Below are 16,654 nucleotides of genomic sequence, written 5' to 3' on the forward strand. Positions count from 1 at the left end.
CCGGGACTCGAACTGCGTGCGACTACGTGGGAGTTCAGCGACATAGCCATTACACTAACTGCTGGTCCCCAGAATTCTTTTTTTTTTCTTTAAAAAAACCCTTTATTTATTGATTTTTATTTAATCAGAGTGAGAGAGGAAGACAGAGAGAGAGGGAAAGTGAGAAAGCAAGCTGCCAGGTCCAGGACTTGAGTTGCAGTGGGCCATGTGAGAGTCCAGTGCCCTTAACCACCATGCCACTGGCTGGCCCCATAGTCCAGTTAACCACATTTTTGGTCATGGAGTTTTTTGAGAATATGAGGAATATTAAAAAAGTTCATGAAGAATGATCATGACGAAAAATCTATGCCTGGATTTCAAAGAATTTTTTGCATAAAAACAAACTCATACTTTAATTTTTCTTGAAACTTTCTTAAGTCTCTTCATATGATGCACACAGGTATACACACACCTTTTTATATACAATTTTAAGATGGGGGTTAGGTTCCCCTTAGGGGTCCATGAATCCCCCACATTGGGAGCCTCTATGCTAAATGCTTAGCTTCTCTGCGGTAGGGTACATACCCTACCATTGTATAGGGTCCCTTCTCTTCAGCGCTGACAGCCAGCCTGCATTCACAACCTTGTGCTACAATTAGTGCAAAGAGGGTTGTTTCTACTCCCAACTCTAGGGCTATTGGAACAGGCAGAGAAGCAGAGACTGGCCATTCTTCTCACCTTCAACAAGTTGGCTGTCAATCCATTCCAGAGCCCAAGGACCCCATGGGTTTTCACTATCTGCCGGAAGCAGTCCACCACTCCTGAGAATTGGACATCTACTCCTCCATTGTAGGGAAGATAGGGACTCTGAGCCTGGCAGGGAACAGGTGGGAGGAGGCAATTTAAGCACCAGGAAATAAATGTCCTAGTCAAAGTAGACAGGGTCTCCAGTCCGGACTCTGCATGTTATGCTCCTGGCCAAGATGGTGGCAAAGAGTGGCTATCAAGCTTTGCCTGAGTATTGACACACAACAGAATCCTGATGCCCTGTTCACATATTTGTGGTTTATTTTGCTTGGAAAGAAGTGGGCATTTGGGACTCACTTTCATACTTCATTCCCTCCCAGCCTGTGCCCTCTGGACACGCTACACACACTGCCCAGCAAGTTGGCTGTCAATCCATTCCAGAGCCCAAGGACCCCATGGGTTTTCACTATCTGCCGGAAGCAGTCCACCACTCCTGAGAATTGGACATCTACTCCTCCATTGTAGGGAAGATAGGGACTCTGAGCCTGGCAGGGAACAGGTGGGAGGAGGCAATTTAAGCACCAGGAAATAAATGTCCTAGTCAAAGTAGACAGGGTCTCCAGTCCGGACTCTGCATGTTATGCTCCTGGCCAAGATGGTGGCAAAGAGTGGCTATCAAGCTTTGCCTGAGTATTGACACACAACAGAATCCTGATGCCCTGTTCACATATTTGTGGTTTATTTTGCTTGGAAAGAAGTGGGCATTTGGGACTCACTTTCATACTTCATTCCCTCCCAGCCTGTGCCCTCTGGACACGCTACACACACTGCCCAGCCCTTAACCTTTCTGTAGTGCTCTCATGCTTCCTTGTCTTAACTGATCTTAACTTCTCCCATGAAGCCCCTATTGGGGGATGCTCACGATCTGCATCACTAGTGTCACAGGGTGGGGAGCAGAGTGATGATGGCATTCTTCGAGCTCTCTGCTGCTGTGACCAGATCCTGACTCTTTCACGTTCATGCCAGGAGCACTCATCTAGCGTCCTGAGGTCATCTACTGACTTCCCGGCCACTCGTTTATATCCAGTGAAGATTGTAACATCTGGTGGCTTGTCCTCTCCCAGCCTCACCCTCGTCTTAGGTAACTTAACCCATCTCATACCCAGTTTCTGAACTTTTACTTCAGTGATCCTCACCTTTACACCACTTTGGCCATCCCCTCCTTTGACCATCCCATGGACTTGACCACTCCCAGAACTATCCAGACTGAACCCTGTTATCACCCATTTGCTGTATGCATGGAAGTAACTTTTTTGTCCTTTACAAGAAGAATTTTATGATCGCATGTATTGACTTTTCAAGAGATCATCTATGTATTAAGTCATCACTACTGGGCTGGCCCCATAGATTAGTGGTTAAGCTCTGTGCACCGGAAGCTAGATCTCACATGGCTGACTATGGTTCAAATCCCATCCCTGGAAGTTTGAAAATAAACATGCTGGGCTTATGTACATGTGTGTTCAAAATCCTGACGAAAGAGAGAAAGGGAGGAGAAAGGATTGTGGCATGACCATGCCCCATTGGGGAGTGTTCTCTCTCACTGTCTCATTCTCTCTCTCTCTCTCTTGTACATAAGTCCTATGGCAATAAAAAGAAACGGAGACTACTTATGCACTGTGAGGGGGGCATCTCTTCACAGCTGCACATGCGCTCACCAGACAGACAGAGACAGAGAGACAGAAAGCGAGAAATCACCCCCTCCCCAGGGGGGACGGCCACGCCGCAATCCCTTCTCCTCCATTCTCCTCTCGGGATCTTGGGCACATACGCACACGCGCCCGCCATGCGTTTTAAGCCACTGGGTCTGGGACTTGAACTGCTTTTTAAGCCACGGGGTCTGGGACTTGAACTGTGGTTAACTACATGGGAGTCCAGCGACATAGCCATTACGCTAACTGCTGGTCCCACAATTTACCTCATCTTGAGCTTCAGTTTTCTTATTTAGAAAATGGGAATAGTACCTGCTTCATGGGACTGTTAGAATGAAATGAGATGGTGCATGTAAAGCACTAGGCAGTGTCAGGCACATGGTAGGGGGATCAATAAATAGGAGCTGGCATTGCTATTATTAATACCATAATGTAGACAGTATTCGACTAGTGATCAAGTCTCTTACTTCACGAACTAGTCCTCACATCCACTTCTGAACCACTGTGGCCCCAGTGTTCTCATCCATCCAGCTTCCTCACTCCCTATGAGATCATTACTTAAGTCACCTGCCCTTTATCTCTGGGCCACCTGTTTCCTGCTGGCTTCATGTTCCTCCTTTTTCATCCTTGCAGCTTTTTTTTTGCTTCCACTCTCAAAATCCTTGCCCCTTCTCTTTCCACTGATCCCCACCACACTGCCCCAACTCACTTCTCTGCTCCCAGGATTCTGCCTCCCAGTGACTCCCTGACTTTGGCCTCTGGGTTCCAAGGCTTAAAACCACTGTGAGGCGGCACCTGAAATCTACCTAACTTGCACCCCTGCAGGACACCCCATCCCACTACCTGTTGCTGTGTAGCCCTGACAATGGCAGTTGTCATCTTGCCCAAGTTAGAGTTTAGCTTTTGTCATGACCCCCTCTATAAGGACATTCACTAAAGCATATGGTAAAATGTCACTAGTTCCAACTAGTAGGCATGTGTAGGGAGGAGTCAGTCTAAATTAGTGAAGCCCGCATTATGAAATTTTGGAAAGATTTCATTTTATTATATGACTGGACCTATATTCATGAAGGGGAACCTCGTAGGAAATTTTTAGGCCCTGCTCTGCATACCTGAGTAGATCGTGGAAGACCACGTAGAGCACAGGTGTTCTATACATGGGTTTTAGCATCGCTCAGACCTGGATCAGAGCCCTGCCTCGTCTGCTCACCTGCTGGTTGATACTAAGCAAGTTCCTTAACTTCTGTGAGCTCCAGTTTCCTCATTTCAAAAATGGGTTTGATAATACCTATCTCTCAGAGTTCCTGTGAAAATGAAATGAGAAAATAAAGAGTGCCAGGAAGATTTTAAGTGCTCAGTGTTAGCTGTTACACTTAGTAGATATTTCAGCAGGCTTAAAAGTAGCATTTTGGGGGGGGACCAGCAGATGGTGTAATGGCTATGTCGCTGGACTCCCATGTAGTCGACAGCAGTTTGAGTCCCAGATCCCGTGGCTTATATTCACACTGAATGCATGTGCATGCATGCCCAAGATCCCGAGAGGAAAATGGAGAAGGGATTGTGGTGTGATAATCCCCCCTTGGGGGTGGTTTCTTGCTTTCTATCTCTCTGTCTCTCTCCGTCTTTCTGGCAAGCGCATGCGCCCTATAGCAAAAACCTCTCTCTCTTAAAAAAAAAAATGTAGCTTCTTTTGGTAAAGAGTTGAAATATCCCCATAATAATGTTATTTATATGATTAATATGCTTAGTAAGCCTTAAGTTATTAGAATGTTAGATCAGTGGCATACAAATTAATGAGGTTTCACAATTCCTTATATTAGTGATTATTGTATCTTTCCTCATTAATCTAGCTTGAAAGAGCAACATTCTTGCTTTAAAAATTTACAGTTCTTGGGACCAGCCAGTTGCATGGTGATTAAGATAGCTAGATCGCACATGGCTGATTGCAGTTTTTTTTTTTTTTTAGAATGTTAGATCAGTGGCATACAAATTAATGAGGTTTCACAATTCCTTATATTAGTGATTATTGTATCTTTCCTCATTAATCTAGCTTGAAAGAGCAACATTCTTGCTTTAAAAATTTACAGTTCTTGGGACCAGCCAGTTGCATGGTGATTAAGATAGCTAGATCGCACATGGCTGATTGCAGTTTTTTTTTTTTTTTTTGAGAGAGATATTTTTGCTTATAGGGCCCATGTGCTTACCAGAGAGAGAGAGAGAGAGAGAGAGAGAGTGAAAAATTCCTTCCCCCTTGGGAGGATGGCCATGCTGCAATCCCTTCTCCTCCATTCTCCTCTTGGGATTTTGGGCACATACGCACATGCACCTGGCATGAGTTTCAAGCCACTGGATCTGGGACTTGAACCACAGTTGGTCATGTGGAAGTCTAGCACCTTACCCACTATGCCATCTGCTAGCCCCTGACTGAATGTTTTTGGAAACCATTCCATGGGGGTATGCATGAGCCCACAATCTGGGGCTAGTTGAGGCTGGGGGTGCATCCTGGGATCAATACTCTGTTGAAGGTGCAAAATCTCTCTCTGTCTCTCTCACTCATGGAAGATAAATAAACTTAAACAAAAAGGAACCATTACTGAACAGATGTTAATCTTCCCTTTCCCTTAGAAAGAATCTGTCTTGGGACCAGCAGATGGTGTAATGGTTATGTTGCTGGACTCCTGTGTAGTCGGCCATGGTTTGAGTTCCAGACCTGGTGGCTTAAAACTCATGGAGGGAACGTGTATGTGTGTGCCCAAAATCCCAAGAAGAGAATGGAGGAGAAGAGACTGCAGTGTGGCCATCCCCCTGGTGAGTAATTTTTCGTTTTCTATCTTTGTTGCTGTCTCTCTGACTCTATAGAAAAAAATCCCTCAAAAAAAAAAAACATCAGAACCCCCCCCAGCCACTCTCCTTCAGCAGCTGGATCACTGGACTTCTCTCCTGCTCTGGTGTATGAGGACGTGTCCTAATGTCACCTGTCCTACAGCTAGAAAAACATGCCATGCACATGTGCATGCATGCCTGAAATTGTGAGTGGAGAAGTGGAGGAGAAGAGGTTGCGGCATGGCCATCCCTCAGGGGTGATTTATCACTTTCTCTCTCTCAACAAGTGCATGTGCCCTATAGCAAATTAAAAAAAAAAAATGTGTCTAATCACAAGAATTCAAGTTCCTCCTATTTCTGTAAGACTAAAATAACAAAAAATAGAAATTATGTTCATGGGGACCAGCTGTTAGCATAATGGCTATGTCCCTGAACTCCCATGTAGTCAACCGCAGTTCGAGTCCCGGACCCAGTGGTTTAAACTCACGCCAGGTGCGTGTGTGTGCATGCCCAAAATCCCAAGAGAAGAATGGAGGAGAAGGGATTGCAGGGTGGCCATGTCCACTGGGGGGTGATTTCTCGCTTTCTATCTCTCTGTCTCTCTCTGTCTTTCTGGCGAATGCATGCGCCCTATAGCAAAAACCTCTCCAAAAACAAACAAACAAACAAACAAACAAACAAAAAGAAATTATGATCATGCAGGAAAGTAACCTTATTCTACTATGAAATAATACTATTGATTTATCTTCTGCCAGTTTCTGGTAAGAACTGCATAAAGCTCTGAGTCATGAGTGAAGATAATTATTCTGCAACCTGGTGTCTCCTACCACAACCAAAACAAAAAGACACCGACTAAGTTATATAATAGTTCTAATGTAATCAACCTGTGATGAACCAAGGTCCATCTATATTCAGCCTTTGGACCTTTATTTTCCAAATTTCTTTACCCCATCTCCACTGCCAAGCCATGTAGACCACTGCAGCAGCTTCCTTAGTGGTCTCTGCCTTCCTCCTATATAAATCGTTGTCTATAGTTATTAAAAAAAAAAAAACCAGAACTTTTACTCACCTGCTTAAAATAATATAATCACTTTTCATTATACTTAGAATGAAATCTGAATTTCTTACTGGAGTTCACAGGCCACAGTGGTAATATGGTATATGTTTCACTGGTTCTCTGGGAACAGGAAAAAAGCTCTGAGTTCGAGCATGTGCCAATTACAAAGGTGTAAATGCTCCCACTGTGATTGATTTCAGGCTTCCAAATGTAAGGTCAGCCAGCTTCCAGACTTCCTGAGATTTAACAGTGAGGTCCCCTGAGCCAGTAGCAACTTGTTCTAGCATGCTTTGAAGTCTCCAAAGCCCTACATGATCTGCCTTCCCTACCTTTTCAACTTTTTCTGGTGTCACATGTTTTCTCATGTGTTCGACTTCATCTACACTGGCCTTTTGTTCTCTGCCAGCTGGTGGCTTCCACATTTCTTTCTTTTAAAAAATATTTATTTATTTAATTAAATAAACATTTATTTATTTACTTATTTTAATTTGACCAGAGAGGGACAGAAAGAGAGAGAGTGAGTTAGAAAGCAAGCCGCCAGGTCCAGGTCTTGAACCATGGTCGGCCATGTGTGAAGCCAGTGCCCTTAACCACCACGCCACCTGCCAGCCCCTAAAGTAATTATTTTATTCAACTTTATTTATCATTATTATTTGTTTTAATTTGACAAGGAAAAACAGAGAGAAAATGAGAAAGCAAGCTGCCAGGTCTGAGACTTGAACTGTATTCAGCTATGTGGGATTCCAGCATCTTTAACCACCATGTCACCTGCCAGCCCCCCACATTTCTTTTTCTTAAAGATCATTTGTTTATTTCTTCCATGAGAGAGAGAAACAGAGAGAGAGAGAGAGAGAGAGAGAGAGAAGCCATCCCCCAACAGTGTCCTCATGCCACAATCCATTCCCAGTCTTAGTCAGCCCAGATCAGACATAAGCACATGTGCACTTGGAGTATAGAAAGAAATCCTGGGACACGAATCAGGGACCTTGCATGTGGGCCCAGCTGTGTTATTTCTGTGCCACTGTCTAATGTCCCCCTCCTCCCTTTTTTTTTTTTCAAAGTTTATTTATTTAGAGCTAGCCCTGTAGTACAACAGTTAAGCACTGTGCATAGAAAGCCAGGTCCCACATGGCCAATCAGGGTTTGAATCCTGACCTTGGCAGCTTGAAAAAACATGCTTGGTTCATGTGCATGTATGCCCCAAATCCTGACAGAATGGATACATGGAAGAGAAAGGATTACAGTGTGGCCATGCCCCTAGGGGATGCATTCTCTCTCTCTTTTTCTGGTGAGCATTCTTGTCCTCTGGCAATTAAAAAGAAAAGTTTATTTCTTTCTCTCATGAGCAAGAGAGAGAGGAAGAGGATTGAGACAGGTACCTCAAGAGGATCTTGAAGCCGTGATCCACCCCCCAGCTAGCCCCAGGTATCATGGGAATGCACATGCCCAGCATACTTAGGGAGGTGTCTGGATATAAACATGGAGCATGGCTTACATGTGGGTACGCTTCAAAGAGCATCAGATTTTACTGTTGTGCCACCAACAGGCCCCCAATTTCCACATTTCTATTTGTAGCACTCATCTCTCCTCTGAGCTGCAGGATTATGCAACCAACTCCCTACTTGCTATCCCCATTCAGAAGTCTAACAAATAGCTCAAACTTTATATGTCCCAGTAAGAACCCTTGATTTTACTCCACTCCAACCATGACTGTCCTCTGGTTTACCGCGCATCAGTAAGTGACACTGCCATCAACCCATCTGCTCAGGCCCAAAGCCCAAATCACCCTTACATTTTCTCCATCTCTCATCTTTCTACCATCTAATCCATCACCAGCCCAGTTCCAGTGACTGTAAACATGTCCCAAATCTGTCTACTTTTCTTTATTTCTACTATCATCATCCTAGCCCCAGCCACCATCATCTGGAACCTCCACTACTACAACTGCTTCTAGCTGGTCTACCTGCCTTTATTCTCCATATGACAGCTGCAGTGATTTATTCAGGTTACTCACCCCCTTACTCCAACCCTTCTTTGAGTTGCCCCTGCCTTCAGGATAAAGTCCAGACTCTTTAACCTGCCTTACCAGGCCCTCCATAACCTGGCCTCTGCCCCGCTTCTCAGTCTCATCTCTTGCTACTTCCTGCATTATATTTTATGCTTTTCAATTCAGCTGCAAGTACCTTGCATTATTTTCCCTGTACAAGGGCCACAGTTTCCCCGTCTATCCTCTGACCTCCCACCTCTGCCCTCTCCAATTCACCGTCCACGGCAGCCAGCTCCCCTTCCAACCTCATCAGTGGCTGCCATTGCTTCACTTAGAACCCTTCAACAGCACCCAGTTTTCCAAAGAAAAACTTCTGGAATAAAAGTTTTCCAAAGAACTTTTCTAAAGAAAATAGAACAAAATTGAAAACCTTTTACAATGTAGCTCCCACCTATTTTCCCAATATCATTTTCCACTATCATCCTGTGATTTCATGTGTCACCTTGGCTTGACCAAGGTACCCAGATATTTATTTATACCCAGTCAAAACCTGTCCAACTGTTGTTGTGAAGGTATTTTATAGATGCGTTTAACAGTTTGATCAGTGAACTTTGAGTAAAACAAATTATTCTCCTTAATATGAGTGAGCCTCATCCCATCAGTTAAGGTCTTAAAAGAAAAAAAGACTGGGAACCAGCAGTTAGTGTAATGGCTATGTTGCTGGGCTCCCACGTAGTTGACCATGGTTCACGTCCCGGACCCAGTGGCTTAAAACTCACGCCGGGCGCGTGTGCGTGCGTGCCCAAGATCCCGAGAGGAGAATGGAGGAGAAGGGATTGCGGCGTGGCCAATCTCTTTCCAACTCCCTGAGTCTCTGACCTATCCTTTGGAGGGGGAAAGGACCTCACAAAACAAAAGGGCAATGAAAGAGTACCAGAAAAATAGAGTGAGTTATGCAGTTTCACCAAAAAAGAAAAGAAAAAGAAAAAAAAAGAAAGAAAAAAAGACCAAGGTTCATTGTGGAAGAGGAAATTCTGCTGGTAGATTGCCTTGGACGTGAACTGTAACATCAATTCTTCCCTGAGTCTCCAGCCTGTAGATTCAAGATGTGTCATTCCCCATGACTGCATGAGCCAATTCCTTAAAATAAATTTCTCTGTCTTTCTCTACACACACACACACACACACACACACACACACACACAGGCACGCAGAGTCGTACAGTTGTCCTTGGGTATTTTCGGGGGATTGGTTCCAGGACTTTCCCACAGATACCAAAATCTTAGGATGCACAAGTCTCATATAAAATGGCACAGTGTTTACATATAACCTACACATATCCTCATTTTAGATTTATGTAAATAGTTGTTATAGTGAATTGTTTAGGAAATAATGACAAAAGAAAACTATCTGCACCTAATTGGTATAGATGCAATCCATTTAAAAAAATTACTTTTGCTCTTTGAAATTCACAGGTGCAGAACCCATGGATTTGGGACAGCTGTACATATTATGCACAATTCTATGGGTTCAATTTCTCTGGAGATTGACTAATACACACTCCCACCCTAGGAACCCTATTATCCACTCACAGTTATTATCTCCTGAATGCTATGAATACCTTTTTTTTTTTTTGAGAGGTTTTTCACTATGGGGCATGTGCGCTCGCCAGACAGACAGAGAGAGACATAGAGACAGAAAGCGAGAAATCACCCCCCAGGGGGGATGGTCATGCCGCAATCCCTTCTCCTCCATTCTCCTCTCGGGATCTTGGGCACGCACGCACACGCGCCCGGTGTGAGTTTTAAGCCACCGGGTCCGGGACGCGAACCGCGGTCAACTACGTGGGAGTCCAGCGACATAGCCATTATGCTAACTGCTGGTTCCCTGCTATGAATACCTGTTGTGATGGGCAAAATCTTAGTTACTCAGGCCCTGGTTGGATGCCACCTCATGGTGAATATTTTCCCAATTCTGCAATTGGAACTGTTTGTTCTCATCCTTCCTACCTCCTTTTCTTGCGACTTCTCTTCCTTGCTTCCTTTTCTTAAACTTTAACTCTCTCTTTAAAAGTTTTTATTGGGAAAATTTCAAGCATGTATAAAAGTAGAGAGACTAGAAGAATGAACACAAAGTCCCATCACCAGGCTTCAACAATGAGCAATGCATGGGCTTTCTTCCTGTCTGTCTTTTAAAAAAATTTGCCTGAGGGTTCATGCACTCACCAGAGAGAAACAGAGAGAGATGGATGGAAGGAAAACGTACCTGTCCCCACCCCCATGAGAATAGTCATGCCATAATCCGTTCTCCATCTCTCCCTTCTCTCAAGATTTTGGGCACACATGCAGGGTCCAGGACTAACTGCAGTTGGCTGTGGTTGTGGGATCCAGCTACTTTAACCACCACACCACTGGCTGGCTCCATGGTCAATCTTTTTTCATCTATCCTCAAGAGGCAGTTCAATCCATCTGTAAACATTTATTTACATACTGGTCAACTCAGGGCAAATGTTTTGAAAAACTACACTGTACCCCACAAATATGTACAACTATTACATATAAATTAGAAATTATAATAACAGAAGAAAGCAGGTCCAGCCTGCCAGCACAGTCTGTAGCATACTGGAATGCAGTGCTGGAAGCCACATGGCCAACTGCAGTTTGTGTCCCTGACCTGGGTAACCCGAAATACACCAGGGGTGTGTGCGCGCAGAAGATCCTGTTGAGCTGCAGGGCGGGGCAATGGGAACATGGCCTGATGAAAACTTTTCTCTCTCTCTTACATATATTCTGCATTATGAATAAAAAATATTAAACCAAAAAATTGATGTTTCTCAAAAATTTAATGGTTCATATACAGATAGATGAAATACCATGATCACACCTAAATATTTATAATTCCTTAATATCATCCTATATCCAGTCATTGTTCACATTTGCTTAATGGTCTTATAACTGTTTTCTAGCTTCTTAGTTTGAATCCAGTTACTGCCCCCATCCTGTGCTCCCTTAGGTGTGGCACAGTCTACCTTGCACCTGACTTCTCTGGGTACAAGTCTTTATGCTTTTTCCCAGCCAGCAAGCATGTACGAGCAGGCGCAGGGCCTTCCTCACCGTCCTAGCTCTTCAAGGCCTAATACCTTTCACTGCACATACCAGGCACTCAGTATCTATGAAATCAAATTACTCTCCATGTTAGGGTCACTAGCAACTTTCCCAAATGCAGCTGTTCACCTGTGAGCAGGCTCAAATAAGCCACATGGATGGTCATGAGATAATGAAATGGCTGATGCTAGGTGTCAGGCATTAATCGAGTGCTTCATACACACCCTCTCATTTAAGCCTCACAAAGCCTCATGATATAGGTAATATTATCTTATTGGCCCTACTTTTTAGATGACAAAGTAGAGTCTATGAAAGCATAAATACTAGTCTCCAAAACCACAGAACATGAGACAAAGCATCAACTTGAACCTGGGTCTGTTTGACTCAGAGCCAAGTTCTACACACTAAGCTACATTGTCTCCTGATGCTGAGAACTGAAAATACCATCCTAGCCTTTGCAGATTTGTCACTACACATCATCTGCAGTTGTGACTGCCACAATATGTACACTGAATGGATGTTAAAAATAATTTGTTAAAAATTTCTTTCTTTCGGGATCAGCAGTTAGCGTAATGGCTATGTTGCTGGACTCCCATGTAGTTGACTGCAGTTCAAGTCCTGGACCCAGTGGCTTAAACTCATGCTGGGTGCGTGTGCGTGCGTGCCCAAGATCCCGAGAGGAGAATGGAGGAGAAGGGATTGTGGGTGTGGCCATCCCTCCCCCCTGGGGGGTAATTTCTCGCTTCCTGTCTCTCTGTCTCTCTATCTCTGTGTGTCTTTCTGGTGAACACACATGCCCTATAGCAAAAACCTCTCCAAAAAAAGAAAAAAATTCTTTCTTTCTTCCATGTATGAGAGAGACAGAGACAGAGAGACAAGCAGCTCCAATAGGGTCTGCATGCCATAATCCACCCCCTAGTCACAACTGGCCTTGGATCATGAGCACCTGCATACCTGATGTACTCAGTGAGGTCTCTGGATGTGAACCCAGAACTTCCCATGTGGATCAGCCTTGCAGGGCATCGTGTTTTACTGCTGTGCCACCACCTTGCCCCAGGACAGATTCTTTCCATGAAGATTGGAGCTCGTGGTGTGGTATGGATGAATACTCCCCAAGTGTCACACTAAATGGGTTTCCAGGACACAAGGGCAACCACACATTTCTGCTTGCTCTCAAAGGTGAGAGAATGTAAGGTGACATACCTGTGCTTCTCGTCTCTTAGCTGCATATGACACTAACCAGGGAAGTTTTCGAAAACCATCAGTAATTGGGATCTGTCTCTAGAGATTGCAATTTAACTTCTGCAGAGTGGTCTGGACGTCAGCATTTTTCCAAGCCCTCCAGATGGTTCTGATGTGCAGCGAGGGTTGAGAAGCACTGGTGTAGGCCTTCCACAACACAAGGCAGTGCCAGCCTCTGACCTGAGTCCATCAGCCTGCTCCTGACACTGAGAGTGTCCGGAAAGCGCATGGGCCTGAGGCCAGACTGCTTGGACTGAGTCTCCACTTTGCCACTCCTAGCTGTGACCTTGAGCAAGTGCCCTCACCTTTTGGTGCCTCATGTTCCTCTGTAAAAATAGGATAATAACAGGGCTGGCTCCATGGCCTGGTGGTTTAGGCACCTATATGGTCAGTCTTACAATTTGAATCTAGGATCCAGTGACTTGAGAAACATGCTGAGTATATGTGCGTGCGTGCACAAAATCCTGAAAGGAGGGAGAGATGGAAAAGAAGGGATTGCGACCTGACCATTTCCATGGGAAGTGTTTTCTCCTCTCTCTCTCTCTGGTGAGTGCATGCACTCTTTAGGGGAAAAAAAAAAAGCCAGACACCAAACTGTGGTAATAACAATACTTACCTTATAGGACTGTTGTTGAGATGACATGATTTAATTTGTGTAAAGTGCTCAGAATCTAGTCAAGGTAGAGCAAACACTAAATAAGTGACCACTATTATAAATGTCATTATAAGGATTATCTGAACTTGGAGAAGAGCCAAGCATCTTTTTTTTTAAAAGGAATCATTTTATTTATTATTATCTTCACGTGAATTTACCAGAGAGAAAGAGAGAGAGAGGGAAAGTGAGAAAGCAAGTTGCCAGGTCCGGGACTTGAATCACATTCAGCCATGTGGGTGTCCAGTGCCTTTAACCACCACGCCACCTGCTGGCCCAAAAGTCAAGCATCTTGAAGACCACTAGACTGGACTACTAGACTGCCATTTTTCCAAACTGAATGTTTTTCTTTTTAAATTCATGATAAAGTCTATGTACATTGTATGAAAGAGACAGACAGACAGAGAAAAGTACCCTCCACAGACTCCCGTCACCAAAGATACCCTTTCCCTGGCCCTCCAGGATCTTGTGCACACATCCAAAGTATTTCCAGGCCAACCCAGGGACCTGAACCCATGGTCAGCTATGTGGCTTTTAGCACTGCAATTCAACTTGCTACCAGCTGTGCCACCAGGCTGGGCTCCAACTCTATCTGACTAGTTATGAAGAACAGAGCATGTCAGGCTGCTAGTCACAAGGACCTGGGCTTAAATCCTGCTTTTACCCAAACCCGGGCTCCCAGGACTGGCACTGGGCTCTGCAGTATGACATCATATGAAAAACATCACCCTCAGTCTGCAGGCTGGGCTCTGCTGTTACCTGTGTAAACTTGGCCAAGTCACTGAGGTCTTTGAACCTTACATGCCAAGTGAGAAGGCTGAAACTCAATGACCTTGAAAACCCTTTCCAGCTCCTGTAATCCTGGCTGCTGGCCCGACCTCATGCTCCTTCCTGCCTCTGGACTTCAAAACTGCTATCTCCTCTGCCTTGCTAAGTCTGTGTTATTAATCAGAATAAATATCACTTTTCCAGGGGAAGTCTTCTTAGATTCCCAAGTTAAGATCCTATTTTTTCTTTACAGTTTATTTCCTCAGAGAGAGAGAGAAAGAGGAAGGGAAGCACCCCACATAGGGTCTTCATGCTGAGATCCACTCCCAGTCTCAGCACTGGGATTATGGACAAGTGTGTGCCTGCCAGGTAGACTCAGGGTGGTTCCAGGATGTGAACCCAGGACTTTTTTTGTTTAAAGTGTAATTCAGGAGCCTATTGAATACCTGGTCATCCTGTACTTCTTCATGGTGCTTAACACAGTTTGTAATGACCTACTGCATACATGTCCTTCATGGCTCTCCTCCCCCACTCTTCCACCTCCCCATAAGGCCAGTATGCATGTTTGCCTTGTTCGTGGGTTTACCCCCAAAGCCCACCACAACAGTAGGGGCTTAATATTTATTGAAGGGTAAAAGGAATGAAGATGGAGAACAGGGCCAGCCAGCACTGTGGTGGTTAGGGTAGCTGGATCCCACACAGCCAGATATATCGTTCGAATCCTGTACCAGGCTGCTTGAAAGGCATGCTGGGCATATGTGCATGTGTGCCCCAAATCCCGAGAGGAGAAAGGAGAATAGATTGCAGTATGGCTATTTCCGACTTGGGGATGATACTCACTTTCTTTCTCCCTTTCTCTCTCTGTCTTTCTCCTCTGAGTGCACATGCCCTCTAGCAAACTTAAAAAAAGAAAAGAAAAGAAAGAAAATGAACACTTAAAGGCAAAGCACTTGATTATCTTTGTGGTAAACACAGAGCCCTTCCAACAGGGGCAACATTTTGGTTGTTTGTTCTAATTAAACAGTATTTACAAAGATGTAAAACTGGCCCAGCTGTGGTGGCACAGTGGTAGTGCAGTGCTCTGCAATGCTGGGGGCCACGTGGAAGATTGGGGTTCAGTTCCCTGGTCAAACTGCATGTGCTGGGTACACGCGTGCATCTGTGATCCTGGCTGGCTGGGAAAGGCTGTGAGGGGATCATGGTGTGAGACATGTTGACAGTGCTTGTCTCACTCTGTCTCTCTCTCTCTCACCAGAGAAATAGAGACAGAGACCGAAAATGAGAAATCACCGCCCCACCCCCAGGGTGCGGATGGCCATGCTGTATTTCCTTCTCCTGCATTCTCCTCTAGGGATTTTGGGCACGCACATACATGACCCCACTGTGAGCTTTAAGCCGCCGGGTCTGGGACTCAAACTGCATTCGACTACATGGGAGTTCATTATGCCATCTACTGGTCTCTCTCTGTCTTTATCTCATGAAGTGAATAAATAAATGAATCCCTTTTAAAAAGTGTAAAATACATATACCTGTTGAGCAAAACAATCCTGCTTATAGGAATTAATTGTACGGATAATATTTGCCTGTGTGAAATGATGTATGTTGCAAGGATATGTGCTTTAGCATTGTCAGTAATAGCAAAATGTTGAAAATAAGGTAGATGTCCACCAGCAGGGGACTAGTTAAAGAAACAGTACATCATACTGCAGAATATCATGTCACAATTAAAAATATGGACTGAAATGGTGCCATCTCCAAGATACATTTTTAGGTGGGAAAAACAGGGTGCAAAAGAGTATACGTAGTATGTTACTGACTAGATAAAAACAAGAAGGACATAAATGTGCATGTTTATGTAGGTCTTTGCATAGCCCATCTCTGGAAAGATACAGCTAAGAAACCTAACAACAGTATCACCTCTGGGGAGAACTGGGTAGCTGTGGGACAAAGACTGAGGACAATTACTTTTCAATGTTTACTTGTTGAACATTTTGGATTTCGTATCATGTGCATGTATTACTCAAAAGGTACTTAATTAAAAAAAATTTCTAGAGGGTGTGTGCACTTGCCAGAGAAAGAGAGAGAAAGGAAGTGAGAAATTAACCCCCATGGGGGGTGGCTACACAGCAATCCCTTCTCCATTCTCCTTTCAGGGTTTTAGGCATGCATGCACATGCTCCTGGAATATTTTTCAAGCCTCCAGGTCCGGAACTCGAACCATGCAGTCAGCTATGTGGGATACAACCGCCTTAACCATCCATCACACCACTGGCTGACCCCAGGGTATTTAAATTTAAAAAAGCACTAAGAGGGGCTGACAGGTAGCATGGTGGTTGAGGCACTGGATTCCCACATGGCTGGCCAAGGTTCAAGTCCCGGACCTGACAGTTTGCTTTCCCACTCTTCCTTTCTGTCTGTCTGTCTGTCTCTGGTCAAAATCAAAGAATAATGATAGTAAATAAATAAAAAATAAATCTTAAGAAAACACCACTAAGAAGGAGAGACCAGGGTGGATCATGAGTCTCTCTCTCTCTTTTTCTCTCTCACATGCACTCTCTCATGGGTTAAAGACAGAGAGAGAGAGAG

The 16,654-nt window shown here is 44.5% G+C and overlaps 1 protein-coding gene across 1 annotated transcript in view; it reads right to left on the minus strand.

Annotated features, from left to right (window-relative positions):
• SLC25A43 (solute carrier family 25 member 43) overlaps positions 1 to 16,654 on the minus strand; it is a 74,586-nt gene that overhangs the window by 1,313 nt on the left and 56,619 nt on the right. Inside the window, exon 7 of the mRNA XM_006168282.3 lies at positions 718 to 852. Coding sequence (XP_006168344.2) covers positions 718 to 852 — 135 coding nt within the window. The remainder of the gene's footprint in view (positions 1 to 717; positions 853 to 16,654) is intronic.

Source organism: Tupaia chinensis, unplaced genomic scaffold, assembly GCF_000334495.1.
Source record: "Tupaia chinensis unplaced genomic scaffold, TupChi_1.0 Scaffold145659_1, whole genome shotgun sequence".
NCBI classification, from domain to species: domain Eukaryota; kingdom Metazoa; phylum Chordata; class Mammalia; order Scandentia; family Tupaiidae; genus Tupaia; species Tupaia belangeri.